Here is a 13,858-nt window from a genome sequence, read left to right as displayed (position 1 = left end):
TGGGGCGCCATCCTCCCGTCTTCTTCTTCACGAGGAAGTATCTCGAGTAAACTCCGGAGCCCCGAAGCCTCTTTGGGACGAGTTCGATGGCGCCCTTCCTGAGCATCGCCCTTACCTCCAGGAGAAGCTGAGGGACGTGAAGCTCTTTCCTGGCCACGGGGGGGACGCGCGGGCACCTTCTTTGAAACTCGAGCGCGTGGCCCCGGGCTAAGGCGTCCAGCACCCAACGGTCGGTGGAGATGGACTCCCACACGCTGACGAAGCTCGCCAGCCGGCCTCCCACCGGGGTGCATCGGTGGGGGCCCGACCCCACGGCCGGTTCAATCCTGTTTCGACAAGGCTTTGCCGCCTTGACCTCCTTGGCGACGACGGCGGGGTCCGCCAGACTTGCCTCGTCCTCTGTAGGCCTCCTGAGACGACGAGCGGGCCGCTTGACGGTAGGTGGAGAAACCGCCGCCGGACCCTTTGGAGGCGCCCTTGCCTCCGCTGCTCCGAAAGGGCATCCGTCGTTGCTGCAGAACCCCAAGGGCCCGGGCCGTCTCAGTGTCCGCTTTAATGGCCTGAAGGGAATCGTCCACTGTTTTCCCAAACAGGTTGTTCCCATCGAACGGCATGTCCAGGACTCTGGTCTGTACGTCTTGACGGAAGTCCGTAGCCTTCAGCCATCCACGCCGCCTAAGGCACACGCCATTGCCCAACTGGCGAAACCCAGTGTCGGCGATGTCCGTCGCAATAGTGATGGCGTGGTCCGACGCCACCTCACCTTCCTGTAGGATCTCCAGGGCATCCGCCCTCTTGTCGTCCGGTAGGAAGTCCAGCAAGGGAGCCAGTTTGTACCATAGCTCCCTGTCATAGCGGGCCACGATAGCCAAGGCGTTGGCCGCTTTAATCGTCGTCGCTGCAGACGAGATGACCCTGCGTCTCATAGCGTCCAATTTCTTTCCCTCGCCGTCCGGTGGGGAAGTCCATGTGGAGGCCGCACCCCCCCCCCGCTTTCTTCCTGGCCGCCGCGGAGACGACGGAGTCCGGGGTAGGCTGCGCCCGGAGGCACAGGGGGGCCGCGTCCGGGACCCGGTACTTCTTCTCGTACCGGTCTCTTCTAGCTGCCGTCGTGGAAGGGTTCTTGAGGAGGGCGAGGCCCTCATCCCAAATGTCGTCCAGTAGAGGCACCGCGAGGACCGTCTTCCTCTTGGCCTCGCGCCGTTGATAAAGGAATCCTTCCTTTTTCTTCTCCTCAGGGCAGAGTTGAAAAAGCTTGGATGCCCTGGCGATCATGGAGTGGAACGATCCAATCTCGTCGGGCGGAGAAGCCCTGGTGGGGGGTGACGACGGTAGATCCTCGTCGTATACCTCGTCCGTACCCGTCGCTGCCGTGTCAGTCCCCGTATCATCCCCTCGGGTGGATGGGGAGGAGGGCTGGACGGGGCGCGACCGCTGAAAAGGAGGTGGAGGGTGAATCCTTCTTTTCTTGGGTGGGGGAACACCAGAAGGTCCCGGTTCAGGATCCCCCGACGGGAGAGGTTCCTCCATCGGCAACGGTAGTCTCGTCCTTATCTCTGAGCATAAGGACTCTATAGCCAACAAAATGGCCGCCGAGTTGTCTTTCGGCGCTGGCAGAGGGGAATCCGACGGGCGATCAGGGGCCCCACCTCACCTGCGTCGGGATCCATCCCGATGGGCCGGTCTTCTTCCACGCCAAGGCCGTGGCTTAAGACCTCGATCAGCTCTTCCTCCGAGGTTGAAGCCGAATCTACGACGACGCCCTGCCCCCCCTTTTTCTTCCCCGCCGGGGATTTCACAGGGGTCCTATCGATGGGCACAAAAGAGGACTCCCACCGAGGTGGCAGGGAGACTGAGCCCCGAGGTCGCCACCACTGGTGTAGCCGCCACAGGCTGAGCCAGGGCCGCCGCGACAGTATCGATAGAGGGCTTGGCCGGATGGATTAAGGCCTTCACCACTTTAGGTGCGCTCACCGCCTTATCCTTGAGGGGGGGGACACTGTCTTGCTCCCCCTCCGATGGGGCCTTCGAGCTCGACCGGGGCCTCTCCAGGAGCTTCGCCGGGTGCTCGCCCTTCCTCTTACCCGACCCAGAGCGTTGGCTCGTGGCTGAAGGTGCCGGGGAGGGTGCACCCTGCCTGGCGCCCGTAAAGCCCGACCGTTCGGTGCTCCCGGTGCCAGCGGACTCGCGGTACTTTGCCTTGTGATGGACCCCCGTCGCCGGGGCGTCCTCAAAGGTCTTAGAAGACCGCTCGGATTTCTTCCTCTTCTTCTCGCCTGACGGGCTCTTCCCTTCCAGCCAGTTGGCGAGACGATGATGGCGGTCCTTCATGGTCCGCTCCGACATATTGCCGCAAAACGCACAGTCCTTCTCCACGTGCGTCTTGTCCTCATGTAAGCAATAGAGACAAAAGGAGTGTTCGTCCTCCTTAAAGACGTTCTGCAGCTGGCATCCAGGGCAGACCCTGAACAGCTTTCCGGGCGTCTAGCTTCCCTTCTCCTGGGCCATGTCCGGGCCTGAGAAGCTTCTGGAGTCCTCCAAAAGCGTAGCTCGACGAAATCTTCACCCTTGAGGGGCGCAGACGAATCCGACACGGGTCACCGTTGATCGGATGGAGAGTCGGTGGAGCTTGAGGCTCTTTTTACCGAAAAAACGAAGTTTTTGAGAAAAAACGTGAAAAAAATAGCACTAACGCTCGAGAGCAATAGCACGAGGATCCCAACACATGAACGTGCGGTAAAAATCTGAAGATGGCTGCCAGAGGCGGTGCTTAGGTAGAGGGCAGTCATTGGCTGTGGTCAGTATGACGCAGAGACCAGTGATTGGTTACTACTACGAAAGACAGATCAGAAACGAAACTGATACTGTTTTTTTCTTTACCGAGGATTCCCAGCCTGACGACGGGGAATATTCATGAGCATGTGAATCCATGCCAGACCCCATGCTGGAGAATTGTGAACATTAGCCCACGCCAGACCCAACAGAATTTTGATTGCTAGCAATTGCCACACCTAGCTAAAATTGTGAACATTAGCCTGCGCCAGATAGGATCTAGATGTAACATGGTCAACAATTCCCACACTTAGTTGCATTTGTCGAATATTAAAAAATACCACATTTAGATAGAACTATGAACGTTAGCTTGCGCCAGACCCAGATGGAATTGTGAATGTTATCAAATGCCGCACTTAGCTAGAGTTGTGAACATTAGCCTGCATCACATCTAAACATGATAGCAAAATGTTGGCGAGAGCCACATTTAGATAGAAGAACTAATATTAGTAACTCCAACCTAGAAATAGCTCCTGCAGCATTGGCTCATAATCCCACGCAAACGCCATCATCCCATATCATTACGCTTACTCTCTACTGTACACCATCACAATTAGAATGCAGCTATACCCCTGATCAATTTGGCCTAGCTGTTCACATACGAACATTACCCCATGAACAACTCTAAAGAAAATGTGGCTATCCCATGACATTCCGGCCTAGCTGCTCACATAAGCGTCCTACAGGCCTAACGCAGCCAGAACCCAGTCGGGGTGTCCACCCACCAGACTGCACATTTGACATCTTCTCCACCTAACGCTAGGATGCAGCTACCATCTGGCAATTACATCAGCTGCACACAACTGGTGCACCCACGCACCCTTCAACACTTTCTCTCTCCACTGACCTGGACTGCGGTCCCCCAGGGCGTTCAACCAACCAACCAACGCTTTGAGATCATACCAAAGATCTATAGAGCGCTATATAAATGCAAAATAACATAACATGAAATGAGAAAACAGGGCCGTGCTATGGGCCTGGGAGGGGACAGGAAAGTAGAGAATGCAGCAGGACGGGCCAGCTCCTTGCAGATTTTAAAGAGTACGGCTGAGTTGTTAGATGCCGCAGAGGCTTGGACGTGAGCTCTCTTCTTAGCAATGACAGAGTCTATTACCTTTGGAGAAGGCGGCAGGCCAGTTTGTCAGAGGGTGCCTGTTTGTCCTCCACTTCCTCTCAGCCACCCTACACTTGCATTTAAGGGCGACGAGGTCTGAGTCATACCAAGAGTTCCACTTGGATTTGGGCTTCAAGCGGATCCTCATGACAGGGGCAAGTACATCAAGAGTGTCAGATAGAACAGTGAAGGTTGGAAAGGGCGGTATCAGGGAGAGAGTCAGCCAAAGGGTACAGAAGGAGAAGAGAAAGTGGCGGCAAAAGCCTCAACTGAGACACGCTTCATGGGTCGGATGACTGAGAAGGTGGGTGGAAGAGCTGGAATTGGCTTGCCTGAGAGGTAGAGAGAGAGAGATGAGAGGAAAGGATGAAGTGATCACTGCATGATAAGGAAGTGGTGAGAGATTTAGAGGGGGTGGCCCGAGGAGATCAGAACATACAAGATGTGCCCTGCAGAGCGAGTTGGGTCAGAGGGGTGAATAGAGAACGAGAGAAAAAACATTTTAAAAGAAAATTGCAGAGGTTGCATAAGAGTCCCGAAGAAGGACAGAAAGCATTCAGGTGGATGTTGAGGTCTCGGAGGAGGAGTTGAGAGGTAGAGGCAAGGAGGGAGGAGGCGATGTACGCTCACTCCGAGGAAGGAGGTTACCTGGCCAGGCAGCCGCTAGATAGTGGCCACAGTGAGAGAGAGAGGCCAGGAGAGTGAGCCTGCAGACCAGGCATTCAAAGGAGGAGTAGTCCTGCATAGCAATGATAGAGGCAGGAATCCACTCTGGGAAGATCCAGGCTAGACCCCCACCGTGACAGTTGGTTCTGGCCGCAGAGAGGATCTTGTAGCCATCAGGGATGAGAGTTTCAAAACTCATGACAGATCTGTCCGTGATCCACATGTCGGTCAGCCCGAGAACATCCAGGTCGAGTTTTTCAAGGAGACAGCAGATGTCAAAGGAGTGTTTGACAGCTGAGTGAGAGTGGCAATGTGGAGCAGGTTGCCATCTTTGAAAGACTTCCTTGGGGTGGAGGGGGGCGGTACAGGTCTGGGGTACGCCCAGAGGAAGTGTAGAAAGAGCCAGAGGATGAAGGAGGAGAGGGCAAGGTAGCCAAGGAGGAGGATGCCAGAGAGGTAGCGGAGGAGGCAGGCACCAGGGAGGCTTGAGAAGCAGTATAGGGTGCCGAAGAGGTGGTGGATGATGGAGGAGGCAGAAGAGCCAAAGAAGGTAAAGAAGGGACAGCAGGAGAAGACTCTGATCCTGTTCAAGTTTAAAAGTCAGGAATGGTTTGTAATTAGGATTAGCAACACTACATAAAGATTGCTGGGGCAGTGATGGGTAAAGTGGTGTGCTTTAGTTCTAGTCTCGAGTGATGGCTTTTGACTTGCTATCTGCACCTTGCGTAAACCCATTGCTTTGGGTAATGTTTTGATAAGCGCTACATTGCCTATTTGGACCCAGCAAGCTCTAGAAAATTGAGAAATGGTCAACAGTCATGCACGCAACTTCCTGGCATGTGCAACCTTTGTGTACTGAACACATGCTGTAGGTTTATCAGAACTCAAGTGCAAGTTACACAACATTGATGCAAAGTCATCATGAATCTTTGCAATTCTGTACATGTTTAAGACCCGTCGTACCTGAAATGTCCGCAACCAATCATGCAGCTCTGCTGGTGGGGTGATAGAGGGGATTCGTCGGCGCTGATGTCCATGGTGATTGGCGTTCCGCAGGTCCCCAAACGTTGTAGCTGTGTTTATACATTGGGTCAATGACCTGAAACTGAAACCGTCAGACAGGAAAAGGTGAAAAATGATGTATGGAACATTTTCTAAGACTTTGCATGAGCACAGAGTACAAGGATGGTGTGGGGGTGGGGAGGAGACACACACCTGCAATGCCAGGACTTGCAACACACAAATCAACTTTTTTTCTTTTACTCCCTTCCATTAAGAGAATGTTGCTTAGGCACAGTTTCTAGCCACCTCACTTAGACCACAGGGTTTCCTATAAGTCTAGCAGGCTCCCGAGCAGGGAGTGTGGCAACGCAGCCAACACTTTGATAGACTGTTAGTCTGTGGTCAGGGTCCTCAGGTTTATCTTTGTGACTCGGGTACTACTAGTGATGCCTTCAAGTTCACTAGGCTCTCCACATGGTGGTCAAGGCAGAGTGGCCCAGGCATAACTCTAAGAGGACAAAGTCGGGTGGTTCACAAGTACAGTACACACTTTCCGTGTTTACTGAAAAAGAGTGGTTACACACACAGTGTGCTATCAAGATATTTTTATTTTGACAACAGGCAACAATAAGAAAACACCACAAGTAAGCACAACTTTGTAGAACTTTGTAGAACAGAAAGAACACAATGAAACAAACCTGCATCTTTTTGAAATACGTTTTCTTTCAGAGTCAATAGACAAGTGTTTCTGGAAAGTCAAATCATTATAACCGGCAAGTAAATTCTTTTAAAATCGGGCAGGTATGTTGTCAGGAACTAAGACTGGAACAGTAGTGCGAATAGGGGCAGTCTTTGGCAGTGCGACAGTGCCCCCCAAGAGAGTTCCTGGATGTCCGTTGGAGGGTGAGCCTCAAGAGGCAATGTAGATTAAGAGGACCACAGAGGAACAAGGAAAATGTATGCCAGCAGTGCCGCAGGATCAGGAGAGCAATACACTGGGAAAGGGTAGAGAGTGCTGCAGGATGATGGCAGTTTCTAGAGGTGGTTGTTGTGCACGTTCAGCAAGCACTTATGGCGCCTCCAGCACATTGATGCAGGTGGGACTCCATAGACCTTGGAAAAGACTATTATCTGCGGTTTAAAGACTGCCACGTCAGAGGTCATGCCAGAGGAACAAACAGAAAAGATGGCTGTAGTTGTTGGTGAAGCAGAGCTAGCACTTCGACCTCAAGCACATGATCTGGCTTCTTAGTATCGGGTCAGCTTGGCAAGACTCCCAGTGAAAAGCAGATGATGAAGAAGAACAAGTTACTTACCAACTGGTAATGTTTTTTCAACTGGATGTTCCTCCAACGTATTCCACATCTTTGACATGCAATGTCCACAGCGTCGATGACATCGGGTCGATTTCCCTCGAAAACCTCCGTCGTCGGTGAAAACCCCCTTGCACTTAGATTTGGATTTTTGGAATGTAACAGGCTTAGAGACCCTACATACCTACCCGGAGCTTCCCCTCCCGCAGAGCCTTTGCATTCAGCATTTCGATCAGTCATCAGTGTCGTGCGACTCGCCCACGCACCACAAACAAATGTGGCGTGGGGTGGGGGGGGAGGGGTCGGTGAACGGCATTTTCGACTTGCAGTCCCGGCAGGTCTTGAAGCCAGACCGCCGAGTTGGAGGTGTCGAAGAGAAAGACATTGTAATCTATGAACACAGGAGGCGCGCCGAGTTCTACGAAGTGACACGTTTGTGGAAAAAACAGAACTGAGGCTACGGGCGCCGTTTATAACGACGGAGGCCTTCGAGGGACATCAACCAGACGTCATTGATGCAGGATGTGCACAGCTGTGGACAATTACATGGGCATTACATGTCAGATGTGGAATACGTTGGAGGACACAATCCATTCGAAAAGCTGAAGGAAATGCCAGAGGGGCCAGCCATGGAAGGCGATTTAAGCGGTATTGTCACAGGAATGGAGGCAGCATGGCCTCGAGCTTCTGATCTTAGGTGATTGAACTAGACTGCTTGCCTAGGGCGTTAGGGAGAATTCTCACTTCTGTGCCAATTCCCTTACACCTTAGAGACCCCTCTAGCTCTTTTGCTGGACTTTATGACTTTACATTTTTATCCTGGAGTTCGAGACCTTTTTCTCACTCATGTAATTTTGATCTGACTTGGACTCCGTTTCTTTGTTTTTGGAGTCCGACAAACTCCATAGGCATCTACCTCTTGTACTGTGACACAGAGCATCTTCAGTGCAGTGTCACAGAGAAGTCCTTGGGATTGCTCCTAAGGTTTAACTACATTCACTTGGGTGAACTACTGTTCCCAAGAGTAGTAAAGTGAAATTGACTTTACTTACCTTTTTTCCTATGTAGGTCAGCACACCCCATCTAATGTGGACGTGCTGGGGGGTTACTTAGTCACCTCTTTTCCTACTTACTCATGTAACATTGTTTATGTTACCCGCACTACTTTAAATGGCTGGTGGCAGAGGTTTAATTTTCCTACCATTGTGCTTTTTTACTGCAGGCTGAATCCTCAGTGACCATTGTGTCGAATGGCCCTGGTCGTCTTTTGTCACCATTTCTTGTTTGTGAGGTCTTTCCTGGGTTTTACTCTGTGCACCAAACCAGTTTTAACCCTTTTGTTAGTTTTGCCTTTGGCAGGCTTCAGTACTGAAACCCGCATCGACTCCAGTGTGTCTGGGCAGGGCAGGAAGCGAAGGACGTGCCCTAAACTCCCTGTCCTTCGTCTCCTTGGTTACCCGAATGTACCCAGTCCCAGCTAGGCTGTGCATAAATGGAAGAAACCTGCATAAAAGGCGAGGCTTCTTGAACTGAAGAGAGTCGACCACTGGATGAAACATCGACTAAAGAATCGTGAATCGAAGCTTGCTGCATCCTCGTGGACCGTTGAACATCCCAGTGAAGCCCTGCTGCTGTGCTGAAGCTCCAATTCCGAATCTACTAGAGAAGCCCGGAACTGACTACCTCTTCCCTTGGGTTGGTGGTACCAACTAACCCCAAGACAAACTTGTTCTAACCATGTGCCATGAGTATAGAAATCCATAGTCTACTGCAATGTCTAAGCCAGATCGAAGCTCCAGGAATATCCCGAGGACACTCCCGAAGCAGGATGACCCAAGCTCGAGTCACATCACCAGAGTGCTGGACACAAGGAGTGAAGGAAGCCCATCACTTGTGCAAGATCTGCGGTGGTGCTATTTGCAGGTATCCTTATACCGCGAAGAGCCGCTGAACTGAAAACAGCCCAAAGCCACCGATAACCTTCGAATGGCAGTGCAGGAGTCCTCCAGACATCCTCCCTCTTATCCTCACGGCTGAGGCCCATTAACCCAGGATCTGCAACACTGCAGCTAGAACAGAAGCCAGCTGGTTCCTCTTATTCTAACCTAAGGTACTGTGCTGAATAGCACAGGTTATCACTTGCATTTGGCTGATGCTTCAGATGCTTTCTTTCCTTTGTTGCATATACATTTAACCGCAACAGTAGAAATGGATCTCAGTGATATTGCGACTGAAACATTTCCAAGTACTTTGGAAAGAAATTCAATGCTCTGGGCTTCTCTGCCAACGTTTAGAGCGGTCACAAATTCTCTTTTCTTTGTGTTGCTATCCAGTCGTAAGCTAGCTGTTTTTCTTAGCTGCACATGGATTCATTAGCAGGATTTCAGTTTAGATATTCAGGTGGACTAGCTGCTCTTGTATTTTCTTGGTCCATCCCTCTAGTAGCCCTCTATAACGTTTTCCGGGTTGTGGATCTAATATCTGATACAGCCTTACTGTTGGTATTAGCTGCATTTTTCGCCACATGGCGATTGATTTCCACAAGACTATGGAGTATAGTGACTGCAGGCCGAGTTTGTATCTAATGAGTGTGATAAGGACCCCTCTTGGCAGATGCAACACTTTCCGGCAAAATTGGCCTTCAAGAACTTCCCAAAAGGCTTTCCTGATGTTTAACCCAGTCTCGCAATCAAAGGTCGTTGTCGCCATTACCTTTTGGTAATAGAACATAATCGGTTTCAAGGTGAATTTACCACATGTGGCGTCTATCTGCATACCTCGAAGGGCAGTATTTTTCATCTAGATTTTTAGGTCTGCTCGCACCTTGATTTATTAAGTAGGACACCCAAATACCAGATTGATTTGATTCTCTCGAGGTGTTCTCTGACTACATACCACCTAAATTGCCCACCCTTGTTTACCCAACTTCTTGCCAAAGGCCATGATTTTAGATTTGGCCACGTTTATTTGTAAGTTGTTGTGTTGCAAGTAGATCTCTAGGTCACTTAATAGCCTTTGAAGGCAAATTTGCATGGTGTCCATTAGGACAAGATCATCTGCATAGATGGCCAACACAATTTGTTGACTGTTTAGCCTTGGTGTAAATGGGTTTGCTTGTTCAAAGGCTGTGTGAAGGTCTGCCAAGTGCAGCAAGTGGCAACCTTGTTTAACCCCTTCTCCGTTTTAATGCCCGCAGATAACTCCTGCAGCGTTTAAACGCACTTTTACATAAGAGTTGGTATGAAGGGCTGTGATTGCTTGTAGACTTGTAGGTCTTGTGGACAATCCCAGCTTTCCAATTTGCTCCACACCCTGTTTCTGTTTACGTTATCAAAGGCTTGACGTAGTTCAATAAAGGATAGGAAAAGCTTGACATCCCTCAATGCTTCAAGCTTTAACAGATTTAATATTGCGTGGTTGAGCTCAACCCCCACTCCTCTAGTGAAGCCTGTTTGCCTGGAATCAGCTATTCCGGCCTATTTGGCTAGTCGTGTCTGTAAAAAGTTAGGAAATACTTCGCCAATCACATCCAGCAGGGCAATCCAATGGTGGTAGTTCGGACTTGTACGATCTCCTTTTTTGAATATAGGAACAACTACTGCCAATTGCCATGATGGAGGGACCATCGCAGAGGCATTGATTTGTTCAACAGAATTTGTGTAAAGGTTGCCCATTGTTCTTTATTCTTTTCTAATGTTGTATTGCTTAACCCATCAGGGCCCACCACACCAGAATTATTTTAACTTGCTTATCACTTCTAGGATCTATGATATTCTTGTTTCGATAGACCATGGAATTTTCACTTCAGGAATATTGTGTGCCTTCATCGTGTTGGGAGTGCTAAAGACCGCCAAGATACGCCTTTCCCATTCATCTGCATTTATACACATTGTCAGATGTCATTTCTGTGAAAAAGATCCTTTAAGGATTGTCAAGGTGTGTCTACTATGTTTTGCGAAGATCGTTTTTAGCATGGTCTCTCCTGCTCACAAAGCAATTTGAATGCAATAAGCCAGTTCCGATAACGTTGCCGCCGTTTTTTTAATAGCAGTTCCAGCATTCAAATTTTAGCTAGCTTTTAGCATATGATGTCTCGTCTCATTTTTTTCTTTTCATCTGCCACTTGTGTGCTAAATGGATGTCCTACAGTAGTCTGCATAATTAGCAACAATTTTTGTATTTAGAAACTGCAGTAGCAAGGATGTATAATTCACTACTCCACCCGCAGTATCGTTCAATGCCGAGAGAGTTTTACATAGGTCTTCTGTGTCGCTTCGATTGAATCGTAATCAATTTAACCCTAGGTTTATTGAAAGGGTACATTCGAAACAGCTTCGGGCTGCTCGACTTTCGAAAACCCAAGACAATTTGAGGGAATCATGGTCACTATTTACCATCCCTACTACTACTTCAAGAGTTTTTATAAAGGGAATCTGATTTTTTTTAGACCTATATATAGTCAATTGTTTTGAAGTTACCGTCCCTATGCCAAGTTGGATGGGCTGGCAGATCACCTATGGTATTACCATTTAACACCTCACAGTATCTAGCCATTAGTTCTTGTACCCAGCGTCGTCCTCGCTCGGCATCTTTACTGATTGATTTAGAATCTACTGGTTTTTGTAATCCATTCTGATCAAACCAGCAGAAATTCAAATCTCTACTACAATCTAGATCTGCATAAGAACAGATACATATGTCGATTAGCAACGTGATAGATGAAATGTAATCTTTTGTTGTAATCATTGCCGGGTTCCAGTACGTATTGATAATTAAATGTTTTCATTTGTCAATCGTGGGGGTATCCGATTCAATTATCGTAACTTGGACAAATATTAGGATTTAATTTTGTTCTTAAGCAACGTCAAGAGTCCCAAGAAGGGGCAGCCCTGTTGGCCTTTTCCTGCTGGATTGCGGAGGGTTATGTAACCAGCACACATAGGGGCGTCACGTAACCAGGTCTCTTGGAGAGATGACAGAATGGCAATTTTTGCCCAATCCTCCTTCCTGGAACAAACGCATGAAACCTCTTGTGTTCCAGGATATTACTGAGCAGTGCTTGGTCGCAGGCAATTGTGAATGCTATTGATGGAATGGGCAGGTTTTTTTTTTTTTTTTTACAGACAGGGAACTATTTGCTGGTGCTGCTGCTGCTGCTGCCGCCAGCGATATCCACTTCACTATTTATTCGTTTGCCTGCTTCATGTTTCCCTTGTAGATTTTATCTTCTCAATTTGTTTGTGGACAGTCCTATCTCTGGCGAGATTTGGACGGTTTGACTTCTCCCCTCCAGAGGCCCAGTTTCATCAGAATAGGTTGACATCTCGTAGCTGAAAGATAAAAGCACCTCACTGGCAGCTAGTAAGGTGTTTTCGATCAACGATGAGAGTATGAAGGATGACCCAGTCCAATCGACTTGCGGACACATACTCAACAATGTCAATGTCTTCAGACGTGATTGCTCGCAACGACTGGACTGAATGAAGCAGTTTTAGTATATTGTGTCTGTTCAAGTTTACTTAATTTCTTGGTCCAGCAATATTCTCAACTTGCAGTTTGCACATTGTTCTTATAGATTTTTGTTTCTGGAGGATTGACGCTCCCTTCAGGACCCCTTTCTCTCGTGCCTGGGTTGTAGTGTGCTTAGGATTAAGTTTAGAAGCTTTCACGTCAGCTGTACTTTGATTTATATAGCAAACTTTTCTCTGTTTTTCCGGTGAAGAGCATCCTTGAGAGCTCGATGTAAGAAGCACAACACGAGCTGTTGATTGGCTGTCTTGAAGCATGCATATTTGATTCATCTCCTGATTGCTGGTGGTGGGATCCCAATTTCTGCGCTGTTACCGAACTCAATCCGTAGGTAGAATCATCCATACTGTTCTCTAGGTCTTCATCAGCGCTTGAATAAGTGGACAAGTTCATCAAGTCATCCAATGTAACCGAATGTGTGTCACCGTGATCATCTTCATCCATTTTCGGCCCTTTTTTTGGGGCTGCCACTCATCTGCGCAGTTTGTTTGGCAAGAACTATTCGCCTTTGGTTGAATGGTAGTAGATTTTACCCGACAAGGCTTACGGTGGAATAGTGCCATTGATGGCAGAGTGGTTAAGTTACGGATGAAAACTCTATGAGCCATTTGATTTTCTTTTCTTAATCACCGCTGTGATGACATTTTGTAGTTTCCTTGAATTGAATGCCACCTGTGTTTCCTTTTGACCGACTTCTTTTGCAAATGTTACTTTAGGTATTTTTGCAAATCTGTCGACTCTGGAAGTTTGCTTAAGCTTCTCAATAAACGCGGGTGGTGGTGGCAACTGTAATCTTCCAGAACCTTTATCGCTTGTTTCACTCTGACTTGCAGGATCCTCATCTTCGATTTGTATGGGCTGTGTCATTATTTCCACCTCCTGAAGTTTCTGTAGTGGCATAATCTCTGCAGATTGTTCAGTATTTGGCTGTTGTGTGGACTGAGCTTCAACAGACTTTTGTATCACAGGTTTGGGGATTCCGGGTCGAGAATTGCCCAATATTTTTCCTTGTTTCATTTTCTTCGATCGAGTTTGGCAAGGAATCTCAGTAATGTCAATAGAGTCCGTGTTCGAAGGGGCACCTTCCTCTTGTTCCCCCATTTTACCCCGTGCACACTGGCAATTAATTTTCATGCAAGTCATCAAGGGTTATGGCGTATCCCTTTGGTACATTCTAGTACTGCCTCCATGATCTCAGTTTTCCCCTCAATTTCGCAACGTGTTAGGCCACAATCCGGTTTGTCACCTAAGCGGCAACTCGGCTTCAAAGTTAAGCCTTTGTTGTATTTGCATTGTGAAAGCTTCGGGAGCAGATATTTTTGAATTCATCGAACCTATTACAGAAATTTGGTCGTGAAGGGTGTCATTGAAGGTTTCATACAACTTAAACGGCAGCATAGCA

The 13,858-nt window shown here is 48.6% G+C and overlaps 1 protein-coding gene across 2 annotated transcripts in view; it reads right to left on the bottom strand.

Annotated features, from left to right (window-relative positions):
- Positions 1 to 13,858, bottom strand: part of LOC138528653 (F-box/WD repeat-containing protein 7-like) — an 865,213-nt gene that overhangs the window by 400,268 nt on the left and 451,087 nt on the right. For both annotated transcript variants that reach the window (XM_069640473.1, XM_069640474.1), the window contains one exon: positions 5,576 to 5,717. In XM_069640473.1, the coding sequence (XP_069496574.1) occupies positions 5,576 to 5,717 (142 nt within the window). The remainder of the gene's footprint in view (positions 1 to 5,575; positions 5,718 to 13,858) is intronic.

This window comes from Ambystoma mexicanum, chromosome 7q, assembly GCF_040938575.1.
Source record: "Ambystoma mexicanum isolate Mex_15411 chromosome 7q, UKY_AmexF1_1, whole genome shotgun sequence".
NCBI classification, from domain to species: domain Eukaryota; kingdom Metazoa; phylum Chordata; class Amphibia; order Caudata; family Ambystomatidae; genus Ambystoma; species Ambystoma mexicanum.
This window is presented reverse-complemented; position numbering and strand designations above follow the sequence as displayed.